At 35.6% G+C, this 14,528-nt stretch overlaps 2 protein-coding genes across 13 annotated transcripts in view; one reads left to right on the forward strand and one right to left on the reverse strand.

Moving 5' to 3' along the window:
* LOC129262480 (leucine-rich repeat-containing protein 49-like) overlaps positions 1-7,638 on the reverse strand; it is a 53,769-nt gene extending 46,131 nt beyond the window's left edge. For 7 of the 11 annotated variants that reach the window (XM_064099734.1, XM_064099736.1, XM_064099738.1 and 4 more), the window contains exon 1: positions 7,449-7,638. In XM_064099734.1, the coding sequence (XP_063955804.1) occupies positions 7,449-7,499 (51 nt within the window). In that variant the 5' untranslated portion in view covers positions 7,500-7,638. The remainder of the gene's footprint in view (positions 1-7,448) is intronic. The other 4 variants (XR_010293609.1, XM_064099745.1, XM_064099746.1 and 1 more) reach the window with 4 other exon arrangements.
* A 191-nt stretch (positions 7,639-7,829) lies between these two features.
* The window catches only part of LOC129262479 (putative elongator complex protein 1), a 37,149-nt gene continuing 30,450 nt past the window's right edge, over positions 7,830-14,528 (forward strand). Inside the window, exons 1-6 of one of the 2 annotated variants that reach the window (XM_064099731.1) lie at positions 7,830-8,224; positions 9,527-9,679; positions 11,367-11,448; positions 12,489-12,569; positions 13,193-13,378; positions 13,967-14,057. In XM_064099731.1, coding sequence (XP_063955801.1) covers positions 8,078-8,224; positions 9,527-9,679; positions 11,367-11,448; positions 12,489-12,569; positions 13,193-13,378; positions 13,967-14,057 — 740 coding nt within the window. In that variant the 5' untranslated portion in view covers positions 7,830-8,077. The remainder of the gene's footprint in view (positions 8,225-9,526; positions 9,680-11,366; positions 11,449-12,488; positions 12,570-13,192; positions 13,379-13,966; positions 14,058-14,528) is intronic. The other variant, XM_064099732.1, reaches the window with a different exon arrangement.

Here is a 14,528-nt window from a genome sequence, read left to right on the forward strand (position 1 = left end):
GAAAACAAAATAGGATATAAAAGGGCAATTTAGTTATCGGTTGCCTATTAAATGGTGAATCCATAAAAAATGAAATTTCAAGACAATAAAGACAACCCAAAAAAATTGGATTGAAAACAAACAGTCAGATTATTTGATTACACTGTAGACTGTGTATTCAATCATCTTACAAAATGTAAAAAAAGATGCAGAAAATTGAAAAAATGTGTGTGTATTAAAATTGTTGTGCAAATCATGATTACATCACTGAGAAATATACAAATTATGAATTTTGAACTTGTTACAAATCAGTATGCCTGAGTCATATCGATTATTTTGAAAACCGGTGTTCGACAGCTTTAATTTGATAGAAACATCGATGCATCGAATTTTGAAGGTGGGAAAATCGAGTCATTTTTTTTGCTCCGGCCGTCGCGTCGATGCGCTATGCACGCACTGCATGCGCTAGCGCTGGCATGGCCGGGTGAACGTTGCACAAGCAGATGACAGAGCAAAGTTTGTTTGTATTTTCCATGATCACAAAACACAAAAAAAGGCCGGGGACCAATGCAGAATTCTTCCCAAAATATCTTCAACAATGATATTTGCAGATGACAACCTATAAGTTTAAAATGAAACAATATTAAAGACATGAATCACGCAGAGTCGATCCGAATGATTTTCGGTCAACTAGCATTTGCAGTCCAGACTCGCATCGCACATACCTAGCCCCGCCCGCAGCCCCGTACACTCACTCTCCCGAAACGACAGGCGTGCTTGCCAGCAACCAGCGGAGAGCACTGTTACTTGCCTGATATCGTGTAGTTGGATCCAAAATGAGCTCCAAATTGATGGGAATAATTATAATACGTAATTTTCTCTGGATGGTCATTTGAATTGGTATTCAATGCTGATCTAACGATTGTGAGGAAAGATTGTGGAATATGAGTTATGACGATGTTCGAGAATTAATCCTGATTTGATAATCCATATTTATTTCAGACACAAGAGCATGCTGCGATCAAAATAAATACGAATGTCTCGGATCGAGCTCTAAATTCATTTAAATTATTATTGGATGTTAAATAATTACGATTTAATCAGATTTGACGGCCATACTAAAAATATTAGCGATGTCAGCAAAGTATGTTATGTTCATATGGAAGTATTAATATTGGCATTATTTTTATTTTATTCCTCCAAGAAAAGAAGCACAATGCGCATGCGCGTTCGATGACGTATGACATATTTTCCATTCATGAAATCAGAGCCCAAAGTTGGGCACAAACTAACTTCAAATTGATGGAAAAAAATAACGAACGCGATTTTCTGTTTTGTCAAGTATAATGTTATTATATGGTGATATTACGATCTTGAAAAGAGTTTCTGCATGTTGACAATGTTCGAGAATCAATCCTGATGTGATAATTTTTTTTATAGACAAGTGAAGTGCACTCACTCAAGTCGATCGTCATGTGATGTCCGTCATTGAAAATTGAAACGAAATACAAAGTTTCACATCAAGCTCTAAATGCATATTAATGATTATCATATATAAATTATTGTTAAATATTACGATTAAATAATATTCTATGGTCATGATATTAATATTGTTCATGAAGGTATATTTTATGTTGATCTCGGCAATTTTTTTGTTTGATTAAAGCGCAGTACTATACTGCGCATGCACGATCGATGGCGATGACTTCCCTTCATAAATTCATCGTGCATAAATTATCTCGGCACGAGCAGACGAGTAAGACTCTAACTATGATCGAAATAAACTTCAAATTAATGGTGAATAGGCATCATAATTGCACAATCGGTTTCATTTTGGGGGAATAAAAATCGAGTAAGTAGTAGTCAAGTTGGACATTACTGTTTATTTTAATGATTGTGTGAACAAACGAATCGGCCGGCCGACGTTTTTTTTTTTTTTTTTTTTTTTTTTTTTGATGCACCAATTTTGCAAAATCTGCACCGGCGCTCGATGACATTGATCTAACACCAATTTTAAAATCGATTCGACTCAGGCTTACAAATCAGACTGCATTTCTATGATTTATGGTCTACATGGGATATTCTTTAATAGCAAAAGTGGAAATTGACCAAAAAATCTTGTTAATAGGCTCTTTTTCTCCCTCCTTCTTTCGCTTCCTCCTTCCACTTCTCATGTTACGCCACCATCCTCCTCCTCCATTTCCCTCTCATGTCTTCTCCTCCTTTTCCCTCTCCTTCTCCCTTTCCCTCCCCTCCTCTGATCTTCTTCTTTTCCTCCTCACCCCTTTCCATCTCCTCCTCCTCCTTTCTTTCTTTTTCTTCTTCCTCTTTTTCCTTATTTTCTTCTTCTTTTTCCTCATTTCCCTCTTTTTCTTCTTCTTCCTCCTCTTCTTCTTCCTCCTCTTCTTCTTCCTTTTTCCTCTTCTTCTCCCCTCACTTCCTCCTTCCACTTATCATATTACGCCCCCATCCTCCTTCTTCTTTTCCCTCCCCTCCTCCCATCTTCTTCTTTTCCTCCTCATCCCTTTCCCTCACCCCTCCTCCTTCTTCTTCTTCTCCTCCTTTTCTATCTCCTCTTCCATCTAGCCTCTCCCCCCTCCTCCTTCTCTCTCTTCCTCCTTTAACAAAATAGGAAAAGTAGAAACATGATAGGGAAGAATTATATAGTAATTGAGAAGGCAAAAATAGAGGCTGATGGAAAAGTGGAAAGGGGAAAATAAAGTGAAAAATATCAAGATTACAAAGAGGAATGAGAGCAAGGCCAAGGAGATGGAAAATATAGAAAAGAGGAACATGATGAAAAACAAGTGGAACGCCTCTGGCAGTCTCACCTGCATTACGCAATGCGATATAGCAGCAGTGAATCCTTTGAAAATAGCTAATGAATATTATTCACAGAAGAAAACACTAGTAATATGATAATAAAATATTATGTCCATTGACCCAAAATGACCTTTGACCATGATCATGTGACCTAAGACATGTGCAAAACAATCATTCATTCTTGATTATCCTTATGTCGATGTTTCATGAGCTAGATCCATAAACTTCTTTAGTTATGATGTCAATTCAACACATACTCCCAACACAGCCAGAGTTCATTGACCTTTAAATGACCTTTGATCTTGGCCATGTTCCTTCAATGCACACAGGGTATTCAGGGATACATTGCTGCTCTTATGTCCAAGTTTCATGAACTAAATCCATAGACTTTTAAAGTTATGATGACAATTCCTCAAATAACCCTAACATGGCCAAAGTTCGTTGACCGTAAGTGACCTTTGACCTTAATCATGTGACCTGAAACTCAGGCAGGATCTTCAGTGATACACTAAAGTTTACCCTTATATCAACGTTTTATGAACTAGGTCCATATACTATCTAAGTTATGATGACATTGCAAAAACTTAACCTTGGTTAGGATTTCAATTTTGACGCCGCCGCCGTCGGAAAAGCAGCGCCTATAGTAAAAAATTATCAATCTGTAGTTTTGAAATTTGAATAAATATTGCCCCACAAACTTAAAATTAAAGCTACATGATGCCCTATGGTTCAATTTTCTAAGAAATAGATATACCCATTGTCAATGCGCAATGGTTTATCCTTGAACCTTGAAGAAGTACTCTCCCAAAAGAGTACACGCTGTCCTGGAGAGGGTTGTGCTGTGTCAGGTGCTGCCAGTGCTTCAGGTGATGTGGTGATCCTGTGGTGGTATTCTTGGTGCACTATATATACAGTGTGCTAGGTGCAGTGTGCGGGTGGTGCGTGTGTGTGTCCCTCTTACAGCGTTCCTCTTTCTCTTCCTCCCCTTTTAATTCTTCCTCCTCCTTCTTTTCAAATTCATTTTCATTTTCCTTCGTTCTATTCATATTTCCAACAACTATACTGTTTAAGTGGAGACAGTAAGAAATGCGAAATAGCTTTATGCCGAGATGGCTAAATGCCTAAACCTGAACACCTTGCATTGGCAGTGATGGGCAAAATAAAGCGAACCAACCAAAGTTCAGCAACTCCAAAAATCATGCGCAACTTGATCTTCAACCAATCAACAGCGCGCATTTTGGACTTGCGATTGATTTTTTAACTTGCGTTTAAACGCAACTCTTTCTGCAACGGACCCCTGGACATTAAACATTGTCTCAAAACTCAAAATGAAATTTGAATTTGAATGATTGATTGATCAAAGCAAAAACTTCAACAACAAAATATGGAATATCATTGCCATGGGCACTATTAGAATGTGATTAAAGATCATTATCTGCTCCAAAAATAAGAACCAATGAAATTCAAGCAGAACAAATGATAGTAAATAATCAAGACTCTGGAGCTTGCGTTTCAATGGACAATCAATAATGGCAATTCCTGGCGCTGACGCTCGCGCTCTTATAGACAGCTGGCAGCCGTCTGTTTCGAGGAGTTTTTTAACATTATTTATTTTTTTAATTTCTCCTCATACACAGACGGCTCGCTATCGTGCAGCCACCATTAGGGGACTTATTGGTATGTGCGAATACGGGCGCATCGCGAGTGCTGGTTTTGGCTGCACGGTTTTCGCACGGGTTTTGCTGCAAGTGGCATCGCCTCTGTCTGGGCGGCTCATCGAAAATGGGGTTTCATGCGCATGCGCACATAGTTAATGCAATCTCGTGCCTTTATACAGACAGTTGAAAATGTGCTCTTTCTGTACATATAAGTTTCAATGTGGATACTCGCCTGTAAAGTGTGGATATCGGAGCTTGAAAGTTCATCAAATTTTTGGATGCGCAAATGATCGAAATTTTTTTATGGTAAGTCAAAGTACGATCCAATTATGTATATGAATTGTTATAGAATATATTCAAATCGACAAAAAAAGTAAAATTAAAAGATTCTCACATGGAGCAGTCCAGATATAAGAGGAGCGAGCTACCCTTGTCACAGCCGGTCTCTCGGCAATCGAGCTGCCCGATGCGGTGGGCTCCCGTCGGTCTTTCAGCAGTCGAGCTACCGGTACCCGATGCGGAGGGCTTGGTGACGGGAGCGGTCGATAGTGAGTCGTTCATGCTGGATTGAACTGGATCTAAATTGTTTACTTGATAATATTGTGCCTTTTTCTGAAAATGTCTGTCATACCGTAGATTGTTATTCTGATATTGATTTAAATATATACATTTTGTCACAAAAACATTCTTTCCTCCTAAGGTTATAGAGTCAACATGTTTTACTTTGATTGTTCAATCATGTTTTATCATTTGGAAACTGGATTCTTTTGGAAGTGGAATATTAATGTTGACTTATTGAATTAAAATGCAAAATCTATAGTGTTTCTTTTTTTTTCTTTTGTAGAAAAAAAATATATTTTGAAACTTTTCAATCATGTTTCATTATTTTGAGACTGGATTTGCTTTTGAAAGGGGAATATCATAAATGTTGACTTTTTAATTAAAATGCAAAAATTATGTTTATTTTTTGGTTTCTTTTTTTATATATTTTTTTAAGTTTCTTTTTTGAATTACTGTATTGTTTATTTTTTCATTTTTTTTGTCATATTTCATTATTTGGAGACTGGATTTGCTTTTGAAAGGAGAATATCTTAAATGTTGATTTTTTTATTAAAATGCACGAACTAGATGTTTATTTTTTTGTTGTTGTAATTTTTTTCACTCTTGTAAGAAAATACATGAAAACTCAGAGGAAAGAATATTTCATTTCCAGATGGGTCTAAGTCCTGTATTTATGTTTTCTTTATTATTAATTGTACTATTTATTTTTTTATTCACTTTTCTTTTTTTTTAGGGGTGCAGGTGGGGGTTGTGTTTTGAATTGGAAAATGGGGATGGGATTGGTACAAGTTTTTGTGTCACTTTTGTTTCTCTTGTTTTTAGTGCTTGTTTGGAGCTTTGATGTCTGTTTTGTTGTTGTTTAGAGCTTTGTTATATATTTTTCCTGGTTGTTTTTTGTTTTGTTTTGAAAGAAATAGACCACTCTTCCTTTTCTTTTGGCTTTGACTAATAATTTGAATTTATTTATTTTTCTTTAAAAAGAGAGCTAAAACAGGGCCTTTGTAATACAATGTATGTATACAAATGTAAGAAATTGACAACTGATTGAATATATATTAAAACTTAATTTTCGTCCTTCTTGATACTTGAAATAAATTGCATACAATTCTACATACATATTTTACACTCAGCTGCTCATTCCTTCTAAAAAAATGTAATCACATGTCCATTGTCTCTCAAATCAAAAGCTACATATTATACATGTATAACAAATTGTTGAAACAATAGAATACATAAGGAATTGGTGAAACAATCAAATACATCAGAAAAAAGCACACATATTTTTATTTGGTTATACAAAGTACAAAAGAAAAATTTTTATGTAATTTTTTTAATGTAAAAAAGGACCCCCATACGGCGTACATATACAAAATTACAATACTAAGTTGAAAAAGAGCTTGTAATTTATATCAGAAAAACAAAGAAATACATTAGAAATTACAAAAACAATACTTTAGACAAATTCATTTAGGAAATTATCTACATGATGCTGTTTTGATGCCAACTAAATTATATGAATTATCTATCATAATCACCTTCATTTGGCAAAAAAAGAGGCGAGTAATTGTGATTTTGTGTTATTTGCATAATTAATTAGAATTAATTAGAAGAAATTATTTTACACATAAGACAAATTACAAGATGAATTGATACACATCAATTGAGCCTTCTCTCACCTTTCCATTGATACCTAAATTACTTCATAGGGCTAAAAAACAAAGAAGTTAGAGCCTGTTGAAGACTTGGGTTCAAAATGGTCACAAAATGGTCACAAAAATCGGTTCTGTACTCCATTGACTTTACATTAAGACAATGACCACAAATTTGGATGAATATGCGCGACTTAAACTGGAATAACTTTATAATTTCTTGATGAAAATTAAAGTTCTTGGTATCATTTTAAAGGTCTTTTTATGAGCTTTCAAGTGATACCAAATTTATTCATATTTGATGATTTTCATTTTTTTTGTCACATACCTAGGACTAACAATGCAAAATCCCCCCGTCGGGGCTCTTCAATTTGTGTCTTTAATGAATCAAACTTTTGAAAATTAACGCGACCGAAATGCAAATTAATATTCCCTCTTGGCATTAATTGCCAAAAAATAGGGAAAATCAAGTTAAAAGGAACAAAAACAGTGACTTACCTTGGCTGTCGCGCAACTTCACTGCCCTGTTTTATCCGAACTTAATACACATAAACATATGGCCATTGAGTCCCCTGTACAGATCGTGCTAGAACTTCGGTCTCTGTATTTGGTGAGTGAAGCCAACGGAGTTCAGCTGAACAACCAACATAACAGAGACCAAAGCTTTTGGTCTAGCGCTCTTACTACTTTACAATTCACCATTTTCAGTACACGGGACTACACAATTAACTTTAAAAAGAAACTTTGTTAAAAATCGATATGATCCACATATACTCACCTCCTTATATGCCATCCCAGATCTTTGTCTTTTCTTATTGTATGCGTACATGCTAGTAAATCATGAACACAACTCCTTCATCAGTGTAAATTTCCCATTATTCTTTAAGAGTCTCGGCTCCTAGAAACAATTTTTCGACCTTAATAACATCCCCATCATTGATATTGAGATGTGATTCATATCATATTCTACTTTATTTAAAAATATTTAACACAGATAAGATTAAAAATAAATTTATAATTTATATGCTTATTCAAAACAAAATCAAATAACATTTAGGGAATTTAAAGACAATTTAGATAAGATATTATTATAATAACCAATCAGCAACAGTAGAGTTTCACGTGTATATTTTCCCCTTATCGGGTTAATGATATCTTTCACCGCCGAAGCTTCGGCGTGCGGATATCGTCAGCCGCCGTTGCTCGCTCTAGCATTCGCTGGCGTTTAGTGCGGAAGAAGGGCGTCCACGTCGTCTGTCCCGTCCTGTTGAACTTGTCTTAATTGTCCTCTCATATCTAGTTATTGGAAATCAGTATTTTCATAGAGATTTGAATATAAATCAGCAAGGACTGGCCTGGCATATATCTGGAAACTAGTAGAGTTTTAATCGAGCTATCAAGGACAAAATGAGGAATCTTTTTTTAAATCAGCGCCGCTGCGTTGAAAAAGAAGAGTTTTCTGAATCAAGATTCCTGAGCATCGATTTTGATACAAGCAAAGTTTACACAGGGAGCAATACTTCCTTTGACTGCTTAGATCCAACAACTAAAGAGGTGATTTGGCACTAATGCAGTTTCACACGGGCCGACTTCGAGCAAAGCCATGGCATTAAATTTCCCCACCTGCCCACCAGAAATTGTTCGCAAATATCACATTTCAAGGTCAATAAACTGTATGCCCACTGCTTTCCCAAATAACGCGATTGGGAATGGCTATATTTATTTTCGGGACCAATCTTGAGTCGACGTTATTATTTGAATTCTCCGTCAGACATCGCTTCACTTGGCTTGGCAGTTTTGATACGGACAGAAGTTAGCAACCAAAAAATTTGGCTGCGGCAGCTCACCCATTTGTTTGCATGATTTTGGTTGCTAACTCCAATCAGTCTTTATCAAAATTATGGCGAAGCACGATGTCTGACTCTGACTGAGAAGTTGAACGATGACGTTGAGATCAAATCCGAAATACAGCCGTTCCCGATCGTGATATTTGGAAAAGTGGTTGCCAGATGGGCATATTGACCTTGAAATGTGACCGAGAAATTTGCAAACAATTTCTGGCTGGAAAATCTCAAGGTCGCGGCCGGTGCGAAACAGCATTAGTGCCAGTAATTTTATAAAAGTCAAATCTGCTTTGGCTCCAGTAGGCAAAATGAAACGATTATCAATATGATTCAACATCAATAATTTTGATCATATTTTTCAGGAGGGGAGGGGGGTCATTGAAGGAGCATGTGCACCCACTAATTAGTTTAAAATACGCCAAAAAAGAAGGCACACGCCGTAAAATGTAAATTACCTTCATTTGTGTCTTGACCTGTTTTTTTTTTTTTTTAAGAAAAAAACGCTCTAGTTTTGAGTGATGATGACTTTTTTTTTGGGGGGGGGGGCTTGTCAAATTTGTTTAAAGAAGCCAGATAAATGTCAAATTTTTGACAAATTTGTTGAGTTGCACCTGTGAATTTTCTTTCTGGAGAGGGGGGGGGGGGTTGGGTACTACTGTGTAGTCTGCAGACATGCATGGAGAGTAAAACTCCTACTTTGCTAATTACGAATGGAGATGCCAGTCATGTACATGAGGACTGATGTAGCCATTTGTGCTTTTATCTTCTTCCATTAGAGTACATCCCTCTAGAGTGTTGTCATACTTTAACGGTCTACTCTTATACCTATCATGCTATATTCCTTTTGTCAAAGTGAAACTTTGTAATATATATCATTTGATTAATTAGAAAGTCAAAAAGGGGCCTAAGCTTTCGATCCTAGCAGAATCTTCGTCGGAGGCAAAATGTTTGATTAATTGGTTTTAATAAACTTTAACTTGACTTGAATTTCCAATATTTTTCTTCGAAACAGGTAGAATGGACAGTAGTTTTAAAGACGCACGGCTTTGACTATGGGAGTGATGGACATAATGTAGTGTCCATACAGCACCTTCCTGGCCTCCAGTCTCTGTGTATTACAGTCACTAATGGAGATGTTCTTCTGTATAATACAGTTACTTCTGAGGTGAGCTTATACATGTAATACTACCATGGGAACGTTTCATAAAGCTGTTCGTAAGATAAGAGCGACTTTAAGAACAACTGGTGATCCTTTCTTGTGGTAAATGATATTTTCATTGGCGATGGTTTAGCGTGTAAGAAAGGTTCACAGTCGCTCTTAACTTATGAACAGCTTTATGAAACACCTACCGGTACTGTAAAAAAAAGACCTTCTGAAAGACCCTGAATCTTGATATCAATTGTCGTTGGTATTTTCATCAAACTGTGCAATAATGCCATGGTCTCTTAGGCCTTAGATGATTACAAAATGTTTTCCAGTCTCAAAAGACCATATTCTGAAGTCCAGTTTAACTTATGCCATGAGATACAGAAACTCTGTGAAAAACTTGAGGGAGCCAAAATATCAACACTTGGTTTATATCAAATATTGGCATTGCTCTTTCCTTATGCTTGAAATGATTAAGAAAATTGTTATAGATAAGTGTGAATGATTGCAGTGTCAAAGAACCAGAGCTTAAATCAAACCAGAGTTTAAATTGAATCTGATTTTAGAATACGGGCCAACATCATTTGATCTGATGGACAGTCTGAATAATCAGTAAAAGACTACCGGGGTATTTATTTCCCAAGCTTTTTTCAGTGGCTTTCATGCCATTTTAAAAGTTTCTCTGGGGATTATCACAAATATTTCACTGGCATGTCCTTTGAGCATTCAAGGAGAGATTGCCACTGAAAGGACATTCTGATATACAACACCAATGAAAGTAAGCCTTATTTGAGATAATCCCCAAGAGAAGAGCAAAATTGCATGAAAATCATTGAAAAAAAAGCCTGGGAAATAAATAGTCTTTCATTGAATATTCAGGGGGTTTGTAGAGCCATTCCACAGAGACATTATTTTTCTCTGGCCTTTGAGACTGTTTAAGAGCTGGCCCTTCTTAAGTATACTTTCCAACGGTCACTCGGCCTATGGGAGTGTCGTGGTCTAGTGGTCCTGACTCTCGTCTTTTAATCAGAGGGTCATGGGTTCGGATCTCGCCTATGGCGCGTTATCCTTCAGCAAGAAATATACCCATATCGTGCTGCACTGGACCCTGATGAATGGATACCTGGCAGGATTAATTTTCCTGAATGCACTGGGTGCGGGTAGGCAACCTGAGCTGGGGTAATGATTATACTGTGCCTTGGAATAAATTATTTCTTGATTGATGGCGCTATGATAAATTATGCCTATCATTAGTTGTAGTAGCATTTATTTTCTTTCATCCATCTTCATGAATATTTTTATCTTCTCGATTAATGCTGAGATATTTCATATCTCATATTATGGCAGGTGATCTTGTGAATATCAGCAAATTATATCTTTTGGCAAATCAAGAATTGGAGCCCACAGCTTGAATGTTTAGAAAATCAAAATTTTTATGAAATTCTGCCAAATTGCAATTTATTTTCATAAATTGTTTTAACCTATAAAACTGTTTGAGTATCATATCTTTGAGAAAATTATATCATAGTTTAATTGCTTTGAGGGAAACAGTTTAGGCACAACCTGTAAGATAAATAATACAGAGCATATTACATTGAACTTAATAAAATATCTAGGTTATTGTGAAAGCAAACCTTGAAGTGAACACTAATGTCATTTTAAATCAATTTTAAATCATACTCCTTTTATTTTTTATCTCATGTAGTTGGAATGTGTAGGGAGTGTAGAGAATGGTTTATGCTGTATGAGTTGGAGTCCAGATCAGGAATTGGTTGTATTAGCAACTGGTAAGTAACTTTCCAACATCAGAACTCAACTGAATTATTGTTATTATTATTTATTCGGCATTTCAAACAACAAATAGAACCATAGAATGATGACATTAAAAATTATGACAATTTTTTAAAGGACTCTCCCGCTGCAGTCCTGGAGTTGCCTGTAAGAAAAAATAGAAATGTAAAATTCCTGTAACCCGCAAGCCATTCCTTCCGACTCCAGGTAAGGCAGCGAGGGATGTCTCTTACATATACATATTTATAAACATTTAATTCAATAGAAAATAAAATTAGCAAGTTCTAAATTCAAAGTCAATGAACTGCAAAAGAAATATAAATATCTATCCATATGTCATTGATGTATATATGTTAACAGTATAGCAAATGAGAATAAATAACAGATAATTTAACCGGTATTATATTATGTAAGTTTGGTTTGAGGGGAAAAAAATCAAAAATGAGTCAAACAGCAAGTTTAAAGTATGTGATATACAAAACAGAACAAAAATAGGAAATTTCTATTCAATCTAATTCAAATTATATATTATACAAAATGAATGAATATAAATTATAAATCAGCATAATATGTTAAGTTTTTGACACGGTTTTGTCAGTTGTCTGTGCATAGTTTATTCAAAATTGAGATTTTAGCTGATTAAGAAAAGAGGGTAGTGAGTCAAGGACAGCCGCATCCCTGATTGAGTATGGTAAATTATTCCAAATTCTTGGGAATCTACGGGTAGGGGTCATGAATAAGACCTGGATTCTTGATGGGAGATGAACAAATGCGAGGTGGTCAGGTGCCTACTGTTGAAATACACCTCTATCAGAAAAAATTACCGAAACACTGATAAGTTTTGTCTTTCCCAGTTACATTAGTACCTCTGATAAGCCACTTATTGAAAGTATAGAAAAATCAGGATTGGCTGGGATTGGATATAGGAAATTTTAATGGTATGGATTTTCAAAAATGAAAATAAAAGTTGGTTATTTTCAGAGAGTTTCTGATTTTGTCTGTTATCAATTTATATTCTGATTTTCTTTTTCTCCAGCTGCTAATACTCTTTTACTAATGACCAAGGATTTTGAACCTATCTTAGAAACAGCGCTTCAGCCAGACGAGTTTGGACAACGTAAGTAGACAGGGATCTATTACTGTTTCAGTAGAAATCAAATAAAGCTTTGTTCAAAAGGTTTTCAATTAAGTAAAAGTAATAGAGGATCTAGAGTACCAAAGTGATGACACCACAAAAACCTTTTTTGCATTTCAATGTTTTTGTTACCATATTTTGCAAGAGCATGATGTAAAACTCCCACAACCCAAATTTGGTGGGAATCGGTCCATGGGGGCCTTAGATATGACCACATGAATACATAATTAGCCCCATTGAAGTCAATGTATCATTGGCCTGGTTCCTAACCTTTAGAACCAGGCATGTAAAAAGGGAAAATTGATGACATCACACTCCAGTACTCTCCTGATATCGATATGTTTTTTCTTGGGGTCATTTTAGCCCTTCCTTTAAAGAAGGAAGAAGTTTACAAACTATATCACATAAAGATTTTCAATGATTTGCTAGATATTGAAACAATTATTTTTACATTAATATTTCTTTATATCAAATTTGTTATTTTAGCATATTACCATTATGTTTATACAACATATGAAGGCTATTTCTTACATTTTTTAAATGGTTGGAGTAACATAACCTACATAATGGAATAAAGAAATATCTTCCATATGTTTGCTTTACAGAGAAACCAATAACTGTTGGATGGGGCAAGAAAGAGACCCAGTTTCACGGGTCAGTGGGCAAGCAGGCAGCAACTCAGCAGGCTGAGAATGTGAAACCTGCCCTTGCCTGGGATGATCAACAGGTCCGAATAAGCTGGCGTGGTGACGGCGAGTGCTTTGTTGTCAGTTCCATCAATCCCTTGACAGGTAAAACAATCCCAGGATAGTTGCTCCGCACTAATCGATGACTAACTTCTACTCTAAGCATAATATGAACATATATCTGTGTGTCATTTTGGCTCATTGCTCAAAATACCATGACCCATATTCTGGAGACTGTTTCACAAAGCATCTTGTCATTGATTTTCTCTGAAAAAAAATTGCTCTGATCCAATCAGATAATAATGATAAATTTTATCTGATATTATCACTAGTGGAAGCCACATTAACAAAGGCTTGGCAGTATAGTCACAACAGTTTGTTTTGTAGATCTATGTTTTTCTATATACATAAAGGCCCTTTTTCTGAACTCGGTTTTAATTTGAATTCTGGGGCCCGTTTCATGAAGAGTTGCAACTGTTGTAACTTTGCCATTATGGCAACTACCTTGGTAACAGGGCTCAACAGCCAATCAAAATCCAGATTATCCTGGTAGTTGCCATAATGGCAAAGTTGCAACTCTTTATGAGACGGACCCCTGGTTTAAGTATGGATAGCCAAACGTGACACAAATATCCAACAGTATTTTCAGCTTCCCATAATCTCAGTACAGAGTTTCTTGATGTTTATTGACAGGTGCAAGGCAACTTCGTGTTTGGAACAGAGAATGCATCCTGCAGTCAACGAGTGAGAATGTTAGTGGCTTGGAGCAGGCCTTAGCATGGAAGTGAGTTCTTAAAAAGAAATTTAAGTTTCAATTCAAGTTTCAATTTATTTATTTCCATTTTCAAACAATGAACATATCAAACATAGATATACAAAAATTGGTAAATTTCATAAGAATACAGTTATGAAAAATTTCATATGAAAATGTTCGGAAAGTATTAATAAGTAATTTGTTTGATATGCATTTGGATAATCATACATATAACAGATTATAATTAACATATAAAAATAAAAGAGAGACTTACTACATTAAAATTGTAGTAATGATCATTAAATAAAATGTAATGTAATCTTTAAAACGTATCAAATGTTTGTTTGAATATTAATGTTGCAAATGAATTTGAGAGAAAGAAAATACTTGCTCAGTAATTTGTAAAATACTATGGCCCGTATTCTGATGTCTGGTTTAACTTAGACCACGATCTAACTCTGTGCTAAAATTATGGGAAGCCAAAAATGTTTAAAAATTGCC

This window comes from Lytechinus pictus, chromosome 5 (genome assembly GCF_037042905.1).
Source record: "Lytechinus pictus isolate F3 Inbred chromosome 5, Lp3.0, whole genome shotgun sequence".
Taxonomy (NCBI): Eukaryota; Metazoa; Echinodermata; class Echinoidea; order Temnopleuroida; family Toxopneustidae; genus Lytechinus; species Lytechinus pictus.